General features: G+C 46.6%; 2 protein-coding genes across 3 annotated transcripts in view; one reads left to right on the forward strand and one right to left on the reverse strand.

Moving 5' to 3' along the window:
- The window catches only part of Pigg (phosphatidylinositol glycan anchor biosynthesis class G), a 40,810-nt gene extending 35,778 nt beyond the window's left edge, over window positions 1-5,032 (forward strand). For both annotated transcript variants that reach the window (XR_004770746.1, XM_027425961.2), the window contains one exon: window positions 4,142-5,032. Coding sequence is in view for 1 of the 2 variants with exons in the window: in XM_027425961.2 (XP_027281762.1) it covers window positions 4,142-4,145 (4 nt within the window). In the remaining variant the exon portion in view is untranslated. The remainder of the gene's footprint in view (window positions 1-4,141) is intronic.
- Window positions 5,033-13,335: 8,303 nt separating this feature from the next.
- Window positions 13,336-15,623, reverse strand: Tmem271 (transmembrane protein 271). Its single transcript, XM_027425990.2, has one exon. It carries the CDS (start codon window positions 15,573-15,575, stop codon window positions 14,340-14,342), a length of 1,236 nt encoding a protein of 411 aa, XP_027281791.1. The 5' UTR covers window positions 15,576-15,623; the 3' UTR covers window positions 13,336-14,339.
- Between the last annotated feature and the right edge of the window lie 53 nt (window positions 15,624-15,676).

Here is a 15,676-nt window from a genome sequence, read left to right on the forward strand (position 1 = left end):
AGAGAGAGGAACAGAACATGACGTTGGGTGGGAAGGGAGGTTAAGTGTGGATCTGGGAGGAGCTGGGGTGAATTTAATCAAAATACATTGTGTGAAATTTTTAGGGCTGGAGAGATGGATGGGTGGTTAAGAGCTGCTCTTCCAGAGGACCTGGGTTCAATACCCTGCACCCACATGGAAGTTTTTAATGTTTATAAGTCCAGTCCTAAGGATCTGATGCTCTTTTCTGGCCTTTGTGGGCACACACAAAATGCGTGTGGTATACAGACATGCCTGCATGCACAATGCCATACACACACAAATACATTTGCAAAAACTTCCAAATTTTGTTATTTACTATTATTATTGTTTTAGTGTTTCAAGACAGAGTCTGTGTAGCCTTCTGGAACTCATATAGGCCAGGTGATCTTGAACTCATAGAGATCCACCTGCCTCTGCCTCCTGAGTGCTGTGATTCAAGGTGTGTGCCACCATTGCCCAGCCTGAAATATTCTTTAAAAAAATCAGGCCTTAGGCAATTTTTTTTCATGAATGTCATCACTAGAGAGTAAATTGTACCTTTTCATTATTCTGTTATTATAAATAAAAATAATATCTAAATTCGTTAAGCAAAGGAGTGGAGGGATGACAAAGTCAGTACTGCACTTGCCCTGCAAGCATGAGAAGCTTAGTTTGATCCTCACACTTCACGTAGAAACACTCGGCATGGGGGGTGCACATTTGTCATCCCGCTGGGGAGGAGCAGACAGGGTCTCTGGGGCTTTCCAAGCAGCCAGTCTAGCCTACTCGATGAGCTTCCAGCCAGCCTGAGAGCCTGTCTCAAAGGAGGTAGTCAGCTCTCTGTGGGTGCCACTCGGGATTGATCTCTGACTTCTACTTCATGAACACATGTCTGTATGCACCTGGACCACAGGAACATACACACACACACACACACACACACACACACACACACACACACACACACACCCCATCAATAGGTCTCAATATCTGCTCTTTTTTTTTTTTTTTTTCTTGACTGGGTTTCTCTCTAACCCAGGCTGTCCTAGAACTCATTTTGTAGACCAGGCTGGCCTCAAATTCAGAGATCTGCCTGTCTCTGCTTCCCAGTGATGGGATCAAAGGGGAGCACCACCATGTTTGGCTCAATACCTTTTTTTTTTTTTATTAACAACAATCATGATAAAACTCACAAGCTGAAGTAAGAAGAAACTGCCTTAATTTGGTTTAAAGTGTCTACTGAGAATTCCAACAAATGTGTTGTGATCACTAGCCTCAGAGACCTTGGGCCTGCATCCCCTTACCGTCTCTACTCAGATGTGTGTAGATCCTAGCAAGAGCAGTGAGACCAGAAAACACTGAGGGTCTGGAAGGCATGAAACAACTGTCACTACTCATAGGTGGTAGGGAAATAGATTATAAAAAGAAACTTAGGTTAGGCTGCTTACAAAATCAGCACATCAGGTCACTAAGAAAATACAAAATGTAAGCAATGACCAAAGTAGCTGCAGATGGATCCCTGAAAAGATGGGGAATTTGTATTTTCCAGAGGGCATTCTACCTACAGCAGCTTAAAGCCCACGCAGTACCAGGCTGTCCAGGCAGAGCACCGAGAAGTATGAGACAGTCTCACCTATGTAGGCATGTGCCAGGAGCTCTAAGAACATTTGAAAGTAGAATAATACGGGATTTCATTAGCAAAAAGTATGGCATGGGCATGGAAAATGGTGCTATGAACATCTTAGAAATAGTATTTAAAAAAAAAAAATAAAGGTGATCAGGTCACAGATGATGCACATTTATCTACAGATGCAGATGCACATCTAGGCATGTAATAGTGCAGGATAAGTGAGAGGTGTGTTCACATCATAAAAATATAAATTCCTAAGCGAATTAAAGACCTAAATACAACAAAAACAAACAAAACACACACACAAAAACAAAAACAAAAACTGAGTTTCACAAGAAAGGAAGCTTTGGGATCAAGAGGATTTCTTAAGAACAAACCAGAAAGCACAGTCTTTAAAGAAAAGATTAACAAATGTGATTCATTTTACCAAATAAAAAGCTGTACCTGAGACAAGATATCTGCAAACCCTAGGGTAATGCTGGGTATCCCAGTGCAGACATGTTGGAGAATGGGATGTTAAGAGGGGATAAGGTCATGAGAGCTAATCTTAACCCAAAGACTTAATTTCAAGAGTGAGTTGTTGATATCGATTATTGTAGCATGGTTAGTTATGTCAGATGGGCTAGTTATTGCAAGGGTGAGTTAATTGTAAGGTGTGGGTTTTACTTATAGGGTGTTAGTTAATTATGACAGAGCATGGGTTATTATGGAAATGGGTTAGTTACTATGGGATAAGTTAGTTGTTATGGGGTAAGTTAGTTTGTAGGAGTGAGTTGCTGGTAACAGCAAATTGGCCTCTTGTTGGCTTGCCTTTCTTCCTTCTATCATGGAATGAAACAGCATGAAGGCCCTCTCCAGTTAGCTGGTACCTTGAACTGGGATTTTCAGGCTCCAGAACCATGGGTTAATTGATCTATAAAGCACCCTATCCTGAATATTCTATTATAGTAACAGGAAATAGATGAAGATAAGTCTCTCTCTCTCTCTCTCTCTCTCTCTCTCTCTCTCTCTCTCTCTCTCTCTCTCTCTCTCTCTCCCTCCCTCCCTCCCTCCCTCCCTTCCACCCTCCATTCCCCCTTCTTGTGTGCTTATAAAATGTGGTCAGCCATGTCTACTCTCACTGCTGCACCATGCCTCCCTGCCCTCTAGCCCTCTGGAACAGTAAGCCAAAATAAACTCTAACTTAAACTGTTTTTTGGCCGTGATATATATATTTTTAATAACAGCAACAAAAAAGATGCAACTAATGTAGCAACTTCTGTATCTAATACAGAAGTCTTATTCATCAAGTGGAAAGAAGCAACTTTTTGGAAACTAGGAAAAGAGCATAAAATACACTGAATGCTCTGTAAAGACATTTCAACAATTGTAGAATGAAAGCGCAGACAAGATACCACTTCACAGCATCAAAAAAACCAAAACGAAACAAAGCGAACACTGCCTGCTGTGTCTGTAGGAAGCACGGCAATTCTACAGGACCTGGTGGAGCCCAAACATACACACCCTGACCCTCAACCCAGATGTGACCAGAAGAAAGCTTGACTGTACAGATATCCTTGTGTTTCCCATTGCTGTGACAAAATACCTAGGGAAATGGATTACTTATGTAGGGAAATAGATTATTTATGTAGGGAAATGGATTGTTTGCTCACAGTTTTGCAGACCCATGGTATTAACATCTTCTAAACCCTAATAACGTCTTCATGACTGCACCCTAATGTGGCAGATGGCAACACGGCAAGTGGACTACAAGAAGAGGTGACATGGTAAAGCAAGAATCAAGTATTGACATATCACTATGGTAGACTAACATTAATCCCTGCCAAGAGTAGGAAATCCCCTAATTACTGTGCATTAGCTTCACCTCTTAAAAATCACACCACCTCAGCCTCACCACACTAAAGACCAAGCTTCTAACACAGAAAAACTGTGAAAGACACTCTAAACACATCCAAATCATAGTGATTTCCTACAGCTTCTCATATGTTATTACTGAGTTCCTTAAGTTTAAAATGCATTTTGAAACAATTTAATGAGTTTCTACTTATTTATAGTTATTTGCCCAAGAATGAATACATTCCTTTCAAGTGTCAGCCAGTATTCTGTTAAGAATTTTTGCACTGGGGCTTGGAAGATGTCTCAGTGGCAAAAGCTCTTGCCAAAAGAGCAAAGGAGCTAGAGTTCAGTTCCCGAAACCTTTGTAAATACCAGGTGGAGATGGCAGTCTTCCAGCAATCCCACCCTTGTAAGGAGACAGAACCTCTGAAGCAAACTGTCTAGCAAGATCCTACCTCAAAGAACAGGGTAGAAGAGTGAAGATTCCCAATCTCAATCTCAGATTTCCACATGTGCAGGCACGTATACGTATCCACACGTGAAAACATGCGTATTGTGCACACAAGACATACATACACATGTAAAAAGAAATGGCTTTTTGTGTTGATGTTTATGAGTTACACAGGTGTACAATTTTTCTCTCTTGTGATGTCTTTATCATAATTTGCTCTCCAGGTAGTGCTAGCCTCAAAGAACATGTTGGGTAGCGTTCTCCATTCTGAGATGCAGAAGAAAATCAAACTTGGTTTCTCTAACAACACACAGTGTTTCTGTGAACTCCAGATGTATGGAGGATTTTACCTACACCCCAGCAAGCAATCACTCCTGCAGCAGACGTCAGCAGAGTGTCCTCTGATCCAGCTCAAGTCTGACACTATCCACCTGGAGATAATCAGATCCCACAGACCGGGGGCTCAGTCCTAAACATTATCCCACTTCTGGTACAAATGCCAAGCCCTAGTCTATTTTACCAGGGTTTCCAACAGACCAGCTGTAAGGCTCCTATATTAGTCTTTTTATTATTATTATTATTTTACCGGTATGACAAAATACCAGGGCTCAAGAGATAACTCAGTAATTAAAGAGCACTTAACAGCTCTTGTAGAGAACTTAGGTTCAATTCTCAACACCCATATTATTGTTGGCTCACAGTGGACTATAACTTAATTCCGGGAAATCTGACACTCTCTTCTGGCCTCCACAGGCATGTGCATGCAAGCGGTCTATGCAGGCACACACATATGCACATACAATTTAAAAACCCTAAACTGAGCACTTCACAAGGAAAAAGGATTTATTTAGCCTAGTCATGGGAGTTCAAGGGCATGGTGCCAGTTTCTTCTCATCTCTTGTGAGGTCCTCCTAGCAGATGGCCTCAGAATGGCAAGGGTGCAAGAATGCTCACAGAATGAAGCAGGAAGCAGCAGAGAGGAACCACTTTTGCTCTTTAATGATAGCTCACTCTGTGGGAACTAATTCACTCTGCAAGACCAGCATTAATCCTTTTGAAGGGCCACATCCCAAAGAATCTCTATCCTGCAATAAACCTGCCTCTTAAAAGTTTCACCACCACTTTATGCTGCTATTTCGGGGACAAAGCTTCTAACCATGAACCTTCGGGGGACGCACTCCAGCTATATCCAAATCACAGCATCAAGTAAAAGGACTTTCCCCACACCACTGACTATAATATGAAAGAGAAATAAGAGCACCTTGGTAGAGGAACGATAAATGGGCTGTTGTATATCTATACAATGAAATGGAATGCCAGGAAAAGTGTGCAGTAATATATTATTTATGATTTATTAAAACTTGACTGAGGATTCAGAAAATCAAAGTCAGCCACAAGCCATAGAAGCCAGGCATACACTTTTACTCCCAGCAGCCAGAAGCTAGGAGGTGGTGGTACACACCTCTAATCCTAGGACTCAGGATTAAGAGATAGATGGATCTCTGTGAGTCCAAGGCCACCCAGATCTACATAAGAGTGAACCAGTCTAAAAGAGAATTATAGCTCACATCGTTAATCCCAACATTAGGGTAGTATATAAGACAGAAGCAAGGTTTCAGAGAGATTCATTCTCCAGCCACACACACTGAGGAGCAGTTGGTTTACAGTCAGAGGCTTGGTGAGAGCTCATGGAGACAGGACCAGCCCATTCAGCCTGAGGTAGAGGTAAGAAGCTAATGGCCAGCTGCTTTGCTTTTCTGATAGTTCAGCTTGAAGTTTGCACCCCAATGTAAGTCTTGGGGTCATTTATTTTTTTCATGTTACAAAGTGAGCCAGATTTAATGTATTGTTACAAACAAATCTCAGAAACATGATGAGAACAGAAAAGCAAATTCACAAAGACTAATGCAGTATGCTTATGTACAAAATTTAAATGTACAAGAGAATACAACATATTGTGTATGGGCACACATGCAACAATGTACTATCCAAAAACATGCTTAGGGATTGTCCTAGTCACCGTTCTATTGCTGTGAAGTGACACCATGACCAAGGTGACTCTTACTAAAGGAAGCATTTAATTGGGAGCTTGCTTACAGTTTTAGATTAGTCCATTATTATCATGGCAGAAAGCATGGCAGCAGGCATGGTGGGCATGGTGCTGGAGACATAGCTGAATCCTGATCTGCAGGCAAAGCAAGAACCTGGGTGTGGCATGGGCTTTTGAAACCTCAAAGCCCACGCCTAGAGACAAACTTCCTCCAACAAGGCCACACCTCTTAATGCTATCAAAGAGTTCCACTCACTGGTAACCAAGCATTCAAATATATGAGCCTATGGGGGCCATTCTTATTCAAACCGCCACAATGGTAGGTTTACATGTTTGAATACTTGGTCACCAGTTGGTGGAACTGTTTGGGAAGGGTTAAGAGCTGTGGCCTTGTTGGAGAAGGTGTGTCACTGGAGATGTGTTTTTGAGGTTTCAAAAGCCTTCACCATTCCCTGTTAGCCTAAATACAGAGGCTGACTAGCTGACACTGCTAACCAAGCCTTGAGAGGTTGAAATGTGGTTTGTCGGGGTCTGAGGTGTGTTCAAGATGCAAAACACAACCAGATTCTTTGAAATGAAGACCCTGAAATTTCTTTATCCTACATTTCTCCCAAGGAGTGGAACATAGACTTGGATTAGGGAGCACCAGTTGCAGAGACAATAGCCAGCAGGCATCCAAGGCATCTAATAATGCTAGAGCTGGCTGACATCGGCTGGTGAAGAGAGAATGACTCAATCAGAGTGTACCACAGGGGTGGTAGACTCCCTGGAAGGGGTTTTGAGACTAGGTGAGCTCCTCACTGGAAGAGAGTAGGTATGTAATTTGAGAGAAGAGCACATTTAGAACCTTGAGGGATCTTGAACAAGTGATGAGCAGACATCTGAATGTCTGTCTTCAAGATGAGTCAAGGCTATCCCACTGTCTACCTGCATTCTTGGCTGTAAAACTCCTCCACATGCTATACAAAGACAAGCTTGAGTTCTACCTTGTCCCAACCCCAGGAAGACCACTGACTCCCCACTTTTTCTGGAAGGAGCAGACAGCTCTGATCTGAATACAGAAGTCTTTTAAGGCTCATCTTCCCACCTGAAAGTGACTGTTTTCAAGATGAAGACCTGTTCACACACCCCCATGTATGCACTCAGGACCAATTAGCCTTGATGCCCTGATGCAAGGACTGAAGTTAGATCCACACCTTGATCAGATGATAAATAACAAAGGGCATGACCGTTTGTGCCTAGACATGCTTTTGTCTCCAGAGAACCTTGAGATGGTTCAAGGTGGGAACACACAAGCTCTGAGCTTGGCAACATCCTGCAGCAGTGTGAGTAGGTGGCTGCACAGTAGCAGCTGAGTTTCAGTGTGGGAGAGGCAAAGTCACGCATTTAAGGAAAAAATAACCTGAATTACACTTTAAAAAGCAGGAGGGGCTGTCATGGGCAGGCCCCCGCAGACCCTCCTCCAGGGCAGTTCCTGTTCCTATGGAGGGATGGGGTAGGGTGCAGTTGGGAAGTGCTGCAGCAAAGGGAAATTGAGGGTGTGGGAATTCAGAGACCGCTGCTGGGAAGGGACGGGGTGAGCAGGACAGAGAACCGTTGGGGAGGTGAGGTTCTGAAGGCCCTGGCAGAGCACTTAGCAGACATTAGGAATTAATTATTACTTCTTCTGTAGATTCTCCAGAGCCCCAGGCCTTGGCCACTGAAAATGAGTCTCTCATCCAGACCAGGAGCCCTTTGAAGGTCATGTAGGACAGTCCCTCTAGAAAGAGGGGTAGTAAATGCCAGCCTGAGCTGTAAAAGTACTCAGTTATTTGTGGCTGTCTTTAAAAAAAGAAAACCCCTGCAAATAAGGCAAATGTAAGAATTTTTCAGAAAGCTTTTCTCCTTCTGAAATTACTTTTACTGTTTCATATTTTTCTTCATCTGGCATGTCGTCTCAGATAGGATATATGAGCACACATGGCCTACTGTGTTTGGTCTTATTGCCCAAAGCTGGGACAATTTCATTCCTGTCTGTACCCGAGACCTCAGAAGCTGTCTGGTTCTACTGCTGGAGGGAAAGAATGTTTTCATGGAGGCACTTGGACAAGAACCACAGAGATGAAAGGAGACATCTCTTTCCTGAACTGATCTTTGGCCATCTCTACTCTCCCATATGACAACACTGAGTCTACAGACAGTAAGTACCTCCATGAGTGTCCTTCATGAATGAGTACAAGTGGATGCTGCCAGAAACAAAAGTCCCCAAGTCCATTAAACACTTGAGAGCATCACAAAGGCTGTTTCTTGTCAGTGTTTGTCCACTAGCCCACCCTTTCCTCCAACCAACACCGGCATCCTACTGCTGAGGAATGTTTGTTTAACTATGTAAAGCTGTGTTGCATTTGTTTAACATGTTGCAGAACATTTAACTGTGTAAAGGTGTGTTGCATTTGTTTAATCATGGAAAGATGTGTTGCTGTTTTACCTTTGCTGCTTAAGGCCCTTGATTGGTCTAATAAAAAGCTGAATGGCCAATAGCAAGGGAGGTGGTATAGGAGGAACTTGTGGGCAGGGAGAGTAAATAGGGGAGGAATTTAGGCTCAGAGGAGAAAGAGAAGAGACACCAGGGAGATACCAGGAGCCAGTCAGACAGACACAGAGGAAGCAGGAAAGTAGGACATACAGAATAGAAAGTAAAAAGCCCCAAGGCAAAACATAGATGAATAGAAACAGGTTAAATTAAATTAAAAGAGCTAGTAGGACAAGCCTAAGCTAAGGACAAACATTCATAATAATACACCTCTGTGTCTTTATTTGGGAGCTGGTTGGTGGCCCAAAGAAAATGCCAACTACATCCTACCATCCTACCAACATGTTATGATAATCATGCTATTGTGTGGGTCCTACCATGTGGTTTCTATCTGCCAGTTATTGAGAATATTCTAGATATATAGCCAGTTCTGTCCATATAGAGCAGAGGAGGCCAGGCCTACCCCACAGGTTCAGGGCAAGTCAAATAGCAGGCTAGGGGCTCAGTCATTTCTACCTATGAGGGAGTAATTACTGTGATGATGATAGGATGGGATGCAGGTGAACATGAGAACATAGCGCCTCAGGAGGCATGCAGGCTGAATTTGAGAAAATGTTCATATTTCCCAGGTGAAGAGCATGAAAAGGTACCCTGAGTTGAACAAGGGGCAGGGGAGAAGGGGCTAGATATAGATGGCTTGACACAGGCTCTAGGAACTGGCCTTAGGAGAGGGAGCCAAGCAACCCTGGATCGTGGTGGCCCTGCTGTAATAGATGACAGGTGATAGGCACCTCATTTCTGCTTCTTCGAGGGGCAAGTGTGCTGGGCTCCTTAGGCTCCTCTGACTTCTTATCTATATGTGTGTTCAGTGCCGGGGCCTCAAGAGAACGAGGGGTGTAAGTGGGACGAAGCACCCGGAGCAGTGGGGTCTGTGCACTGCTGTTTATCATTGCTGCTGTTATTACTGCATCATTCTCGAGGCCCTTCCTTCTCCCTCTCCCCTCCTGCCTAGCACATGGCCCTCACAGAGAAAGATGAAAGCAGCCCTCTTGAAACACCACTAGGGCTCAGCTGTATCTGATAACATGGACTTCCCTCATATAGGCCTTTTATTTGCCTGGGACAACATTGTAAGTCTTCACATGTATTAAGTCCCTGGATTCCCATCGGAAACTCTCATCAGTTCTTCTCCATCCCTGGGCAAACCATAGTAAAGGTGTTCCTTTCTTTCTGGACTCTTTTCTGGGTAAAACAACACAGTTGACAAAGTTTCAAGAAAATGTTGCACCAATAGTGGAGGTGAACACCAGGTGTGGTGGCACCCACCTTTAATTCAGCACTTGGGAGGCAGAGGCAGGAAGATCTCTGTGAACTCAAGAGATGGCCTGGTTTATATATCGAGTTCCAGGTCTACCAGAGCTAAAAAATGAGATCCTGTCTCAAAAAAAAAAAAAGAGAGAGAGAGAGAGAGAAGAAGAAGAAGAAAGAAAAAATAAAAGAGATGAAGAAAGAGGTCAGTGGGTGACTCAGAAACCATTTCAAAGGAAAAACTCTGGGTGGGGCCCCAGCAGGGGTCTCACAGAGGTTCCATGGAACCTGGAGGACAGGAGGAGAAGCAAAAGGCCTTGTCTTGCTTCTTCCCTCACCATAGTTGGCCACGAACAGGAAAGTGGCCAAAAAAGTATGAATTTTGTGGAGTACCCTGTGTTTTAAAAGAGATTTTATTGATCTGACAATGACATTCCACTGAGGATCAATGGCTGATAAAGTGAAATATCACAAGATCAGGGACTCTGAGAGAAACCCACAAGTGTAAAATATAGAACACAGAGACTAAGAATACTGGGTTGAACATAATCTGCCACAGGACTATGTCCATGACTATCCTCCTAGCCAAACTACTTCCATCTTTGGAAGTTTGGCTATTCCTGCTTGCAAAATATCATCCCAGCTGGGTTGTTGATTGACTCTCTCTATTCACTCCATACTACCTGCCATATGTAATTCTGCCTTCATTTTACAGGGCCTCAAGGAGGGGCTAGAGTGTGTATCGGCAGGGTGTGCTCCATCTATGTGACTGAAAAAGCCACCACCCCTGCTGAGTAAACTTTCCAATGGTGTCCTTTGGTCCGGAGTACCCATATCCCTCCCTTATGCTTTATAAGTAAACTCAATAAACCCATTGGTTCCCCAGAGTGAACTCTAGTGGACTCATACCTCAGTTTGTTCTTGGAACCTTAGGAGGAGGAGACATTGGTTTACATCCCCCCCTGGGAAGGGAGTTTAGCAACAGAATCACCACACTTCTCGTCTTATCCCAGGAGCTGCTCAGATTTCAATTTTGAGAACATAAAGTTTGCTTGCTCCTGTCCTAAATTAATTTCTTTCTCCCCTTTGGGATTTTTTTCTATTGATTAAACAGTAAAGTAGGCTGGGACACTGGGCCCTGGAAATCACAGCTGTTGACACAAGACCACAGCAATGCTCTCTGATAAGGTGGAACAGGTCTATAAGCCACTAGTGTTTAGTTACATGCCAGATCTTTCTTAAAGTCTCTGCCATTTATTACTTTTCTCTGAGATCTCTGTGAGAAGAAATACTCGGGGATAATGATGACAAGGGTGTGCTTGGTGGTCAACACTATAGTTGTATGTAGTGGGCTCTAAGTAACATGCATAGAGCCTGAGGATTTAGCCTAACGGCCTTCTTTGCCCAGATCCCAGAACATCTCACTGTAAACCTGTTGAAATGCCTCGACACTGGTTAATGGTACTTAGATATGGCCTCAGGGGCTCCTGTGTGTTCATTCTATGACATAATACTGCAGCAGGAAGATGGCAATGTAATATTGGGGTCCACAGCTAGGCTACAAAGCCAAGAATGGATTCTACTTGTGTCTCAGATACGGAGACTTCACTTGTTTGGCCTGGCCCTCAAACACCACAAGAGATTATGTGTAGTGTTATTTTGTGTTACCATGAGCAGAGCATCCTTCTAAGCAATGCATGGAAATGATTCTATAATCAAACATGGCTTGCTTGGCAGTTTATCTGCTCAAGTCCATGCCATGTCCTAGCCCCTTAAAGCTAAGCTCCCAGCCCTAAGGACAGTGAGCTTCTCCTTCTGAACAAATAATGCCTTATGAAGTGTAAGTATTTAGCATGTAAAAACACTAAGATGTGTTTGTGTCCAGTTTTGGAAGAAAGGCCAAGAAGTGACTTATTTTCCAAGTGACACAAAGAATCAGCTGAAAACTACTTAAAGCTCCAGGAAAGACGAGTGGACACAAATGGAAACGGCTGTGAGTTGGAGTGCAGAGTGGGGTGCTAACAGCCTCATGATCCTCTGTGCCAGGCTCCCGAGAACGGACTGATGTTTGTAGGAAACCAACTTTAACAATAGTGGGATTTCTTTCCTCAGTGAGCTTTAAAAGTGAAACTTTGCAACCCCACAGTCATGCTCACCTCTGTAAAAGTGGAGCCGGCAGTATTAATGAACTTGGGAGTTAGGAACACCAAATCTTGAAGCATTCATTTAATCCATTGGTCTTGTGGAAGAGGCTAATTCACCCAAGTCTAGGGGAAAGGCCTCCACCTTCCACATCCCAGGTTCCCCCTGCTTCTCTGGTCAGACAATATGCACAATGTCATCATCCTCTTCCTTCCCTGGCCTCTGGTCTTGCCCACGTCAGTCCTCCCTGCAAAACTTCCATTCCAAGAAAAACATGAAATGTAAAGAGGCCACTGACCTTGATAGACAGTTTGAAAGACTCATGAGGCATCTAACATTTTGTGCTATGTGAAATGTACAAGACTAAATAAACACCTTAGGAAAAAAACAAAGGCCCAATAAGGACGGACTGACTTGGGGCATCCATGCAGCCTACAGAGTAACTCCGCCCAGTCTGCTTGCTTGTGCTCATCCACAAAGCTGCTGAGTGGACCCACAAGAGTGGCCTAATACCCACCCGTGAGATCTCTTCTCTCAGTTGGAAACACCTGGTAATGCCACATGCTCGGATTTGAGTAGACAGGAGAAAGCATCTTAAGTCAGTCTGTGCCGCCATTTGTAACTTTTGTTTAGGCTGATGGGCAGTTGGCTCTTAATGTGGCACAGGAAGACTGGACTGAATACCAACAGCTGGACCAGTAAATCAGGCTTAACCTTTTTTTTTTTTCCACCTTACCCCAAGATATCAAAGGTCTGATATAGGTGAGAGCCAAGGAGCTAGCCATGAGTGATGACTTTTCCTTGGGAGGCTTCAAAAGGTTGTCAGGACTGACTCTTTGATCAGATCCTCAAGCTTCAAAGGAAATGTCTATGCATAGGTAAAACCAGTTATCACCACCATAGCGTGGTCCATAGCTGGCAGTGGACCTTGCTGTTCTTCATGGAAATGTGATTGGGGTTCCCTCAGCCTCTAGTGCCCTTGCTGTAGAGGAAAGCTAGCTAGGTTCCATCTAGGGTACGTAGTCACCAAAGATACAGGAGAGCTCTGGGCAGGGCATTTGGGAGTTGAGGAAAGGTGCCATCACACACCTGCAACTGGGAACTGCGCCGCCTCCTTAAACAGGAGGCTTCTTCACAGTTAGAAGCAGTCTTTTGTACATTGAGACACGACCCAGGATTCTATGCCTCTTCTGGCCTCTGGTGATTGGTATGGGTATTTGCTTCTCCCCTCCTCCACATGAAAGAGGCACACCTTTTGGGCCAGGGCTCTGCTCCCAGTTGGCCTGTGAGTCACTACCTGCCTGGTCTCACTTGTCCAGGCACATGAAGGTCAGATCACCTTATTTCCAAGACTTAGAGCCTGCTTGACTTTCAACCAACCCACCAGAAGTATGAAGACACTCTGATCATAGAGAACTCATTTCATTTGTGTGCAAATGGTTACACGTATATTAAACTCACTTAAAGGTATGTCCTTCACATTCATTAAGGCTATTAAAGTGGTGTACTTTAAATGAAATGCTATATAATCAAAATTACCAGATTATTGAGTTAACAGGAACTTTATCTTTGCAGAAAAACTAGGACTTTGAGTTTTCAAAATAGGATTAAACTGTTCATATGTGTTAACCAAAAATAAAACCTACTGCTTTGCAGTAGAAACCACACAGCCAGTTTCCAAAAACAGAAATGCAGGGGTCTGGCATCAGTGTCTCCACGCACGCACAGCAGTTTGCTCAGAGACAGGCTGGACCTAGTCAACCAGCTAGCAGAACACAGCTGTTCTAACTCAGCATTTGTCTGTTCCAATTCAGACACTCTCCCCCAGGCTGATCTGAGTGTAGACATCCTCTAATTCCAAGCTGATGAAATTCTCCAGTAACATAGCAATCAATTTAATAAAGGAACTCACCAATGTCAAATTGCAATAAATTTACCAAACATTTTCACTGTTTATGGAGAGCTTTACAGTAAGAAAGTGTGGACAGAAGCAGGCACATCCGGGTACAAAGTGTTGCTGTTGGTTGTTCTTCACTTCTGTTCCTACAGTTCCAACTGCTTTGTACTCTCAGCCGAGGTCCTCCACACGAAATTCACCTTCCATAAGAGTTCTGTTCTTGCCCATTGGACCCAGGACCTCTGAGCGCAGTCCTGGGGTACGGACTTGTCTAAGAGGTGTGTGATCCGCAAGGCCACCCCAAACATTTATTGTAAACTTTAAATGGAGTCCGGATACGAATGACACAGAGGGAGCCACCTCCTCACACAGAAAGGAGAACACCGGAGTGTCCTAGGGTCTGGCAGATCTCACAGGGCTGGGCCAGAAAAGTGCCAAGCCACGCACAGGCACAACGCCAAGCAAAGCCCGACTGCTGCCCTTTCAGGTGTCCCAGGCCGCTCGGGCCTGGACTCAGCAGGCCCGGCTAGGCTCCCACGGGCGCGCCATCTCACACGGGGGCCGACAGCAATAGGGGTAGGAGGCATTGAGGTCTGGGTCCGAGGGCGCGTACCCTGGCAGCTCCACCGACGGGTGCCCGCCGCAGCACACCTCCACGCCCGCCTCGTCAAACGCATGGAAGACGCCCACGTTGATGTAGGACACGGCGTGGTGCGCCGCGAAGCTCGCGCAGTCTCCTGGGGTGGTGAAGTCGGACTCCTCCGGGGACAGGATGGAGGCCTCGCTGGGCCGTGGCTGCAGCCGCCGCCCCCTTTTGCCCCGGCGGCAGCGCCGGGTCCGGGAGGCTAGCGGCTGGGCGCGGAGCCCGGGTCCGCCCCGCGGCCGCGCCAAGGACCGGCTTGCCCTCCGCCGGCCGCGCCGGCCGCGCCGGGCCTGCGACGACTTGTAGTTCTTGACCAGCAGAAGGCTGAGCAGGCCCAGCAGGCACTCGAGCGAGTTGAATACAGTGGAGAGCACCAGGCCGCGCTGGTAGTCCTTCAGCTGGCGGCATTTGGCGGACGTGGCGCTGTCCAGGGTGCTGCGGGCGCGCGGCGTGGCTGAGCCCGGGGCTACAGGGCCAGGGCCCGGGCCAGGCACAGCGGCCGGCGCGCGCGGGGGCAGGCAGTAGTGGGAGTACTTGCGTTCCACCAGGGACACCGTGTCGCCGTCGATCACTGCTCCCGCAAAGGCGCTGAGGACCCCGAGCATGAAGACCAGGACGCCCAGGAGCAGCAGGTTCTGGCTATTCACCCGCCCCAAGGGCCCGGCAGCCGGCCGCGTCTCTCCAGGAGAGGGCTCCGGAGCGCCCGTTGGAGATGCGGGGACCCCGAGGCCCGGGCCCGGCCCAGCCCCTGACCCGGCGAGGGGCGCCTCCCGGGGCCCGCAGCACAGCAGGGCGGCGCCGAGCAGCGAGAGGCCGGCGGCCAGCAGCAACCCGGAGTAAAAGGCGCCGGCGGCCGCCCCTAGCCGGAACGGCTCCCCGCGCAGCTCAGAGCCCAGCGAGAAGCACTTGAGGCCGACGGCGGCGGCGCTGAGCGCGCAGGCGAGCAGCAGGCTGGAGGAAAGCGCGGCGCAGGCCCCGCGGACGCTCCACTTCATCCTCCGCGCCGGAGCCGGCCCGCACCCGGCGCGCCCGCCGCCGCCCGCCCGCCCCCGCCGCCTGCGCCTCCTCCCGGCGCCGCGCGGCCGGACCGCCGGCCTCCTCTTCATCCTCCCGCGTCCTCCCGAGCTCGCGCCGCCGCCGCCGGAGCCCGCATCCTCCGCCTCCCGCCGCCGCCGCTGCCCGCCGCTGCCGCCGCGACCCCGCCGGG

This window comes from Cricetulus griseus, chromosome 7 (assembly GCF_003668045.3).
Source record: "Cricetulus griseus strain 17A/GY chromosome 7, alternate assembly CriGri-PICRH-1.0, whole genome shotgun sequence".
NCBI lineage: Eukaryota > Metazoa > Chordata > Mammalia > Rodentia > Cricetidae > Cricetulus > Cricetulus griseus.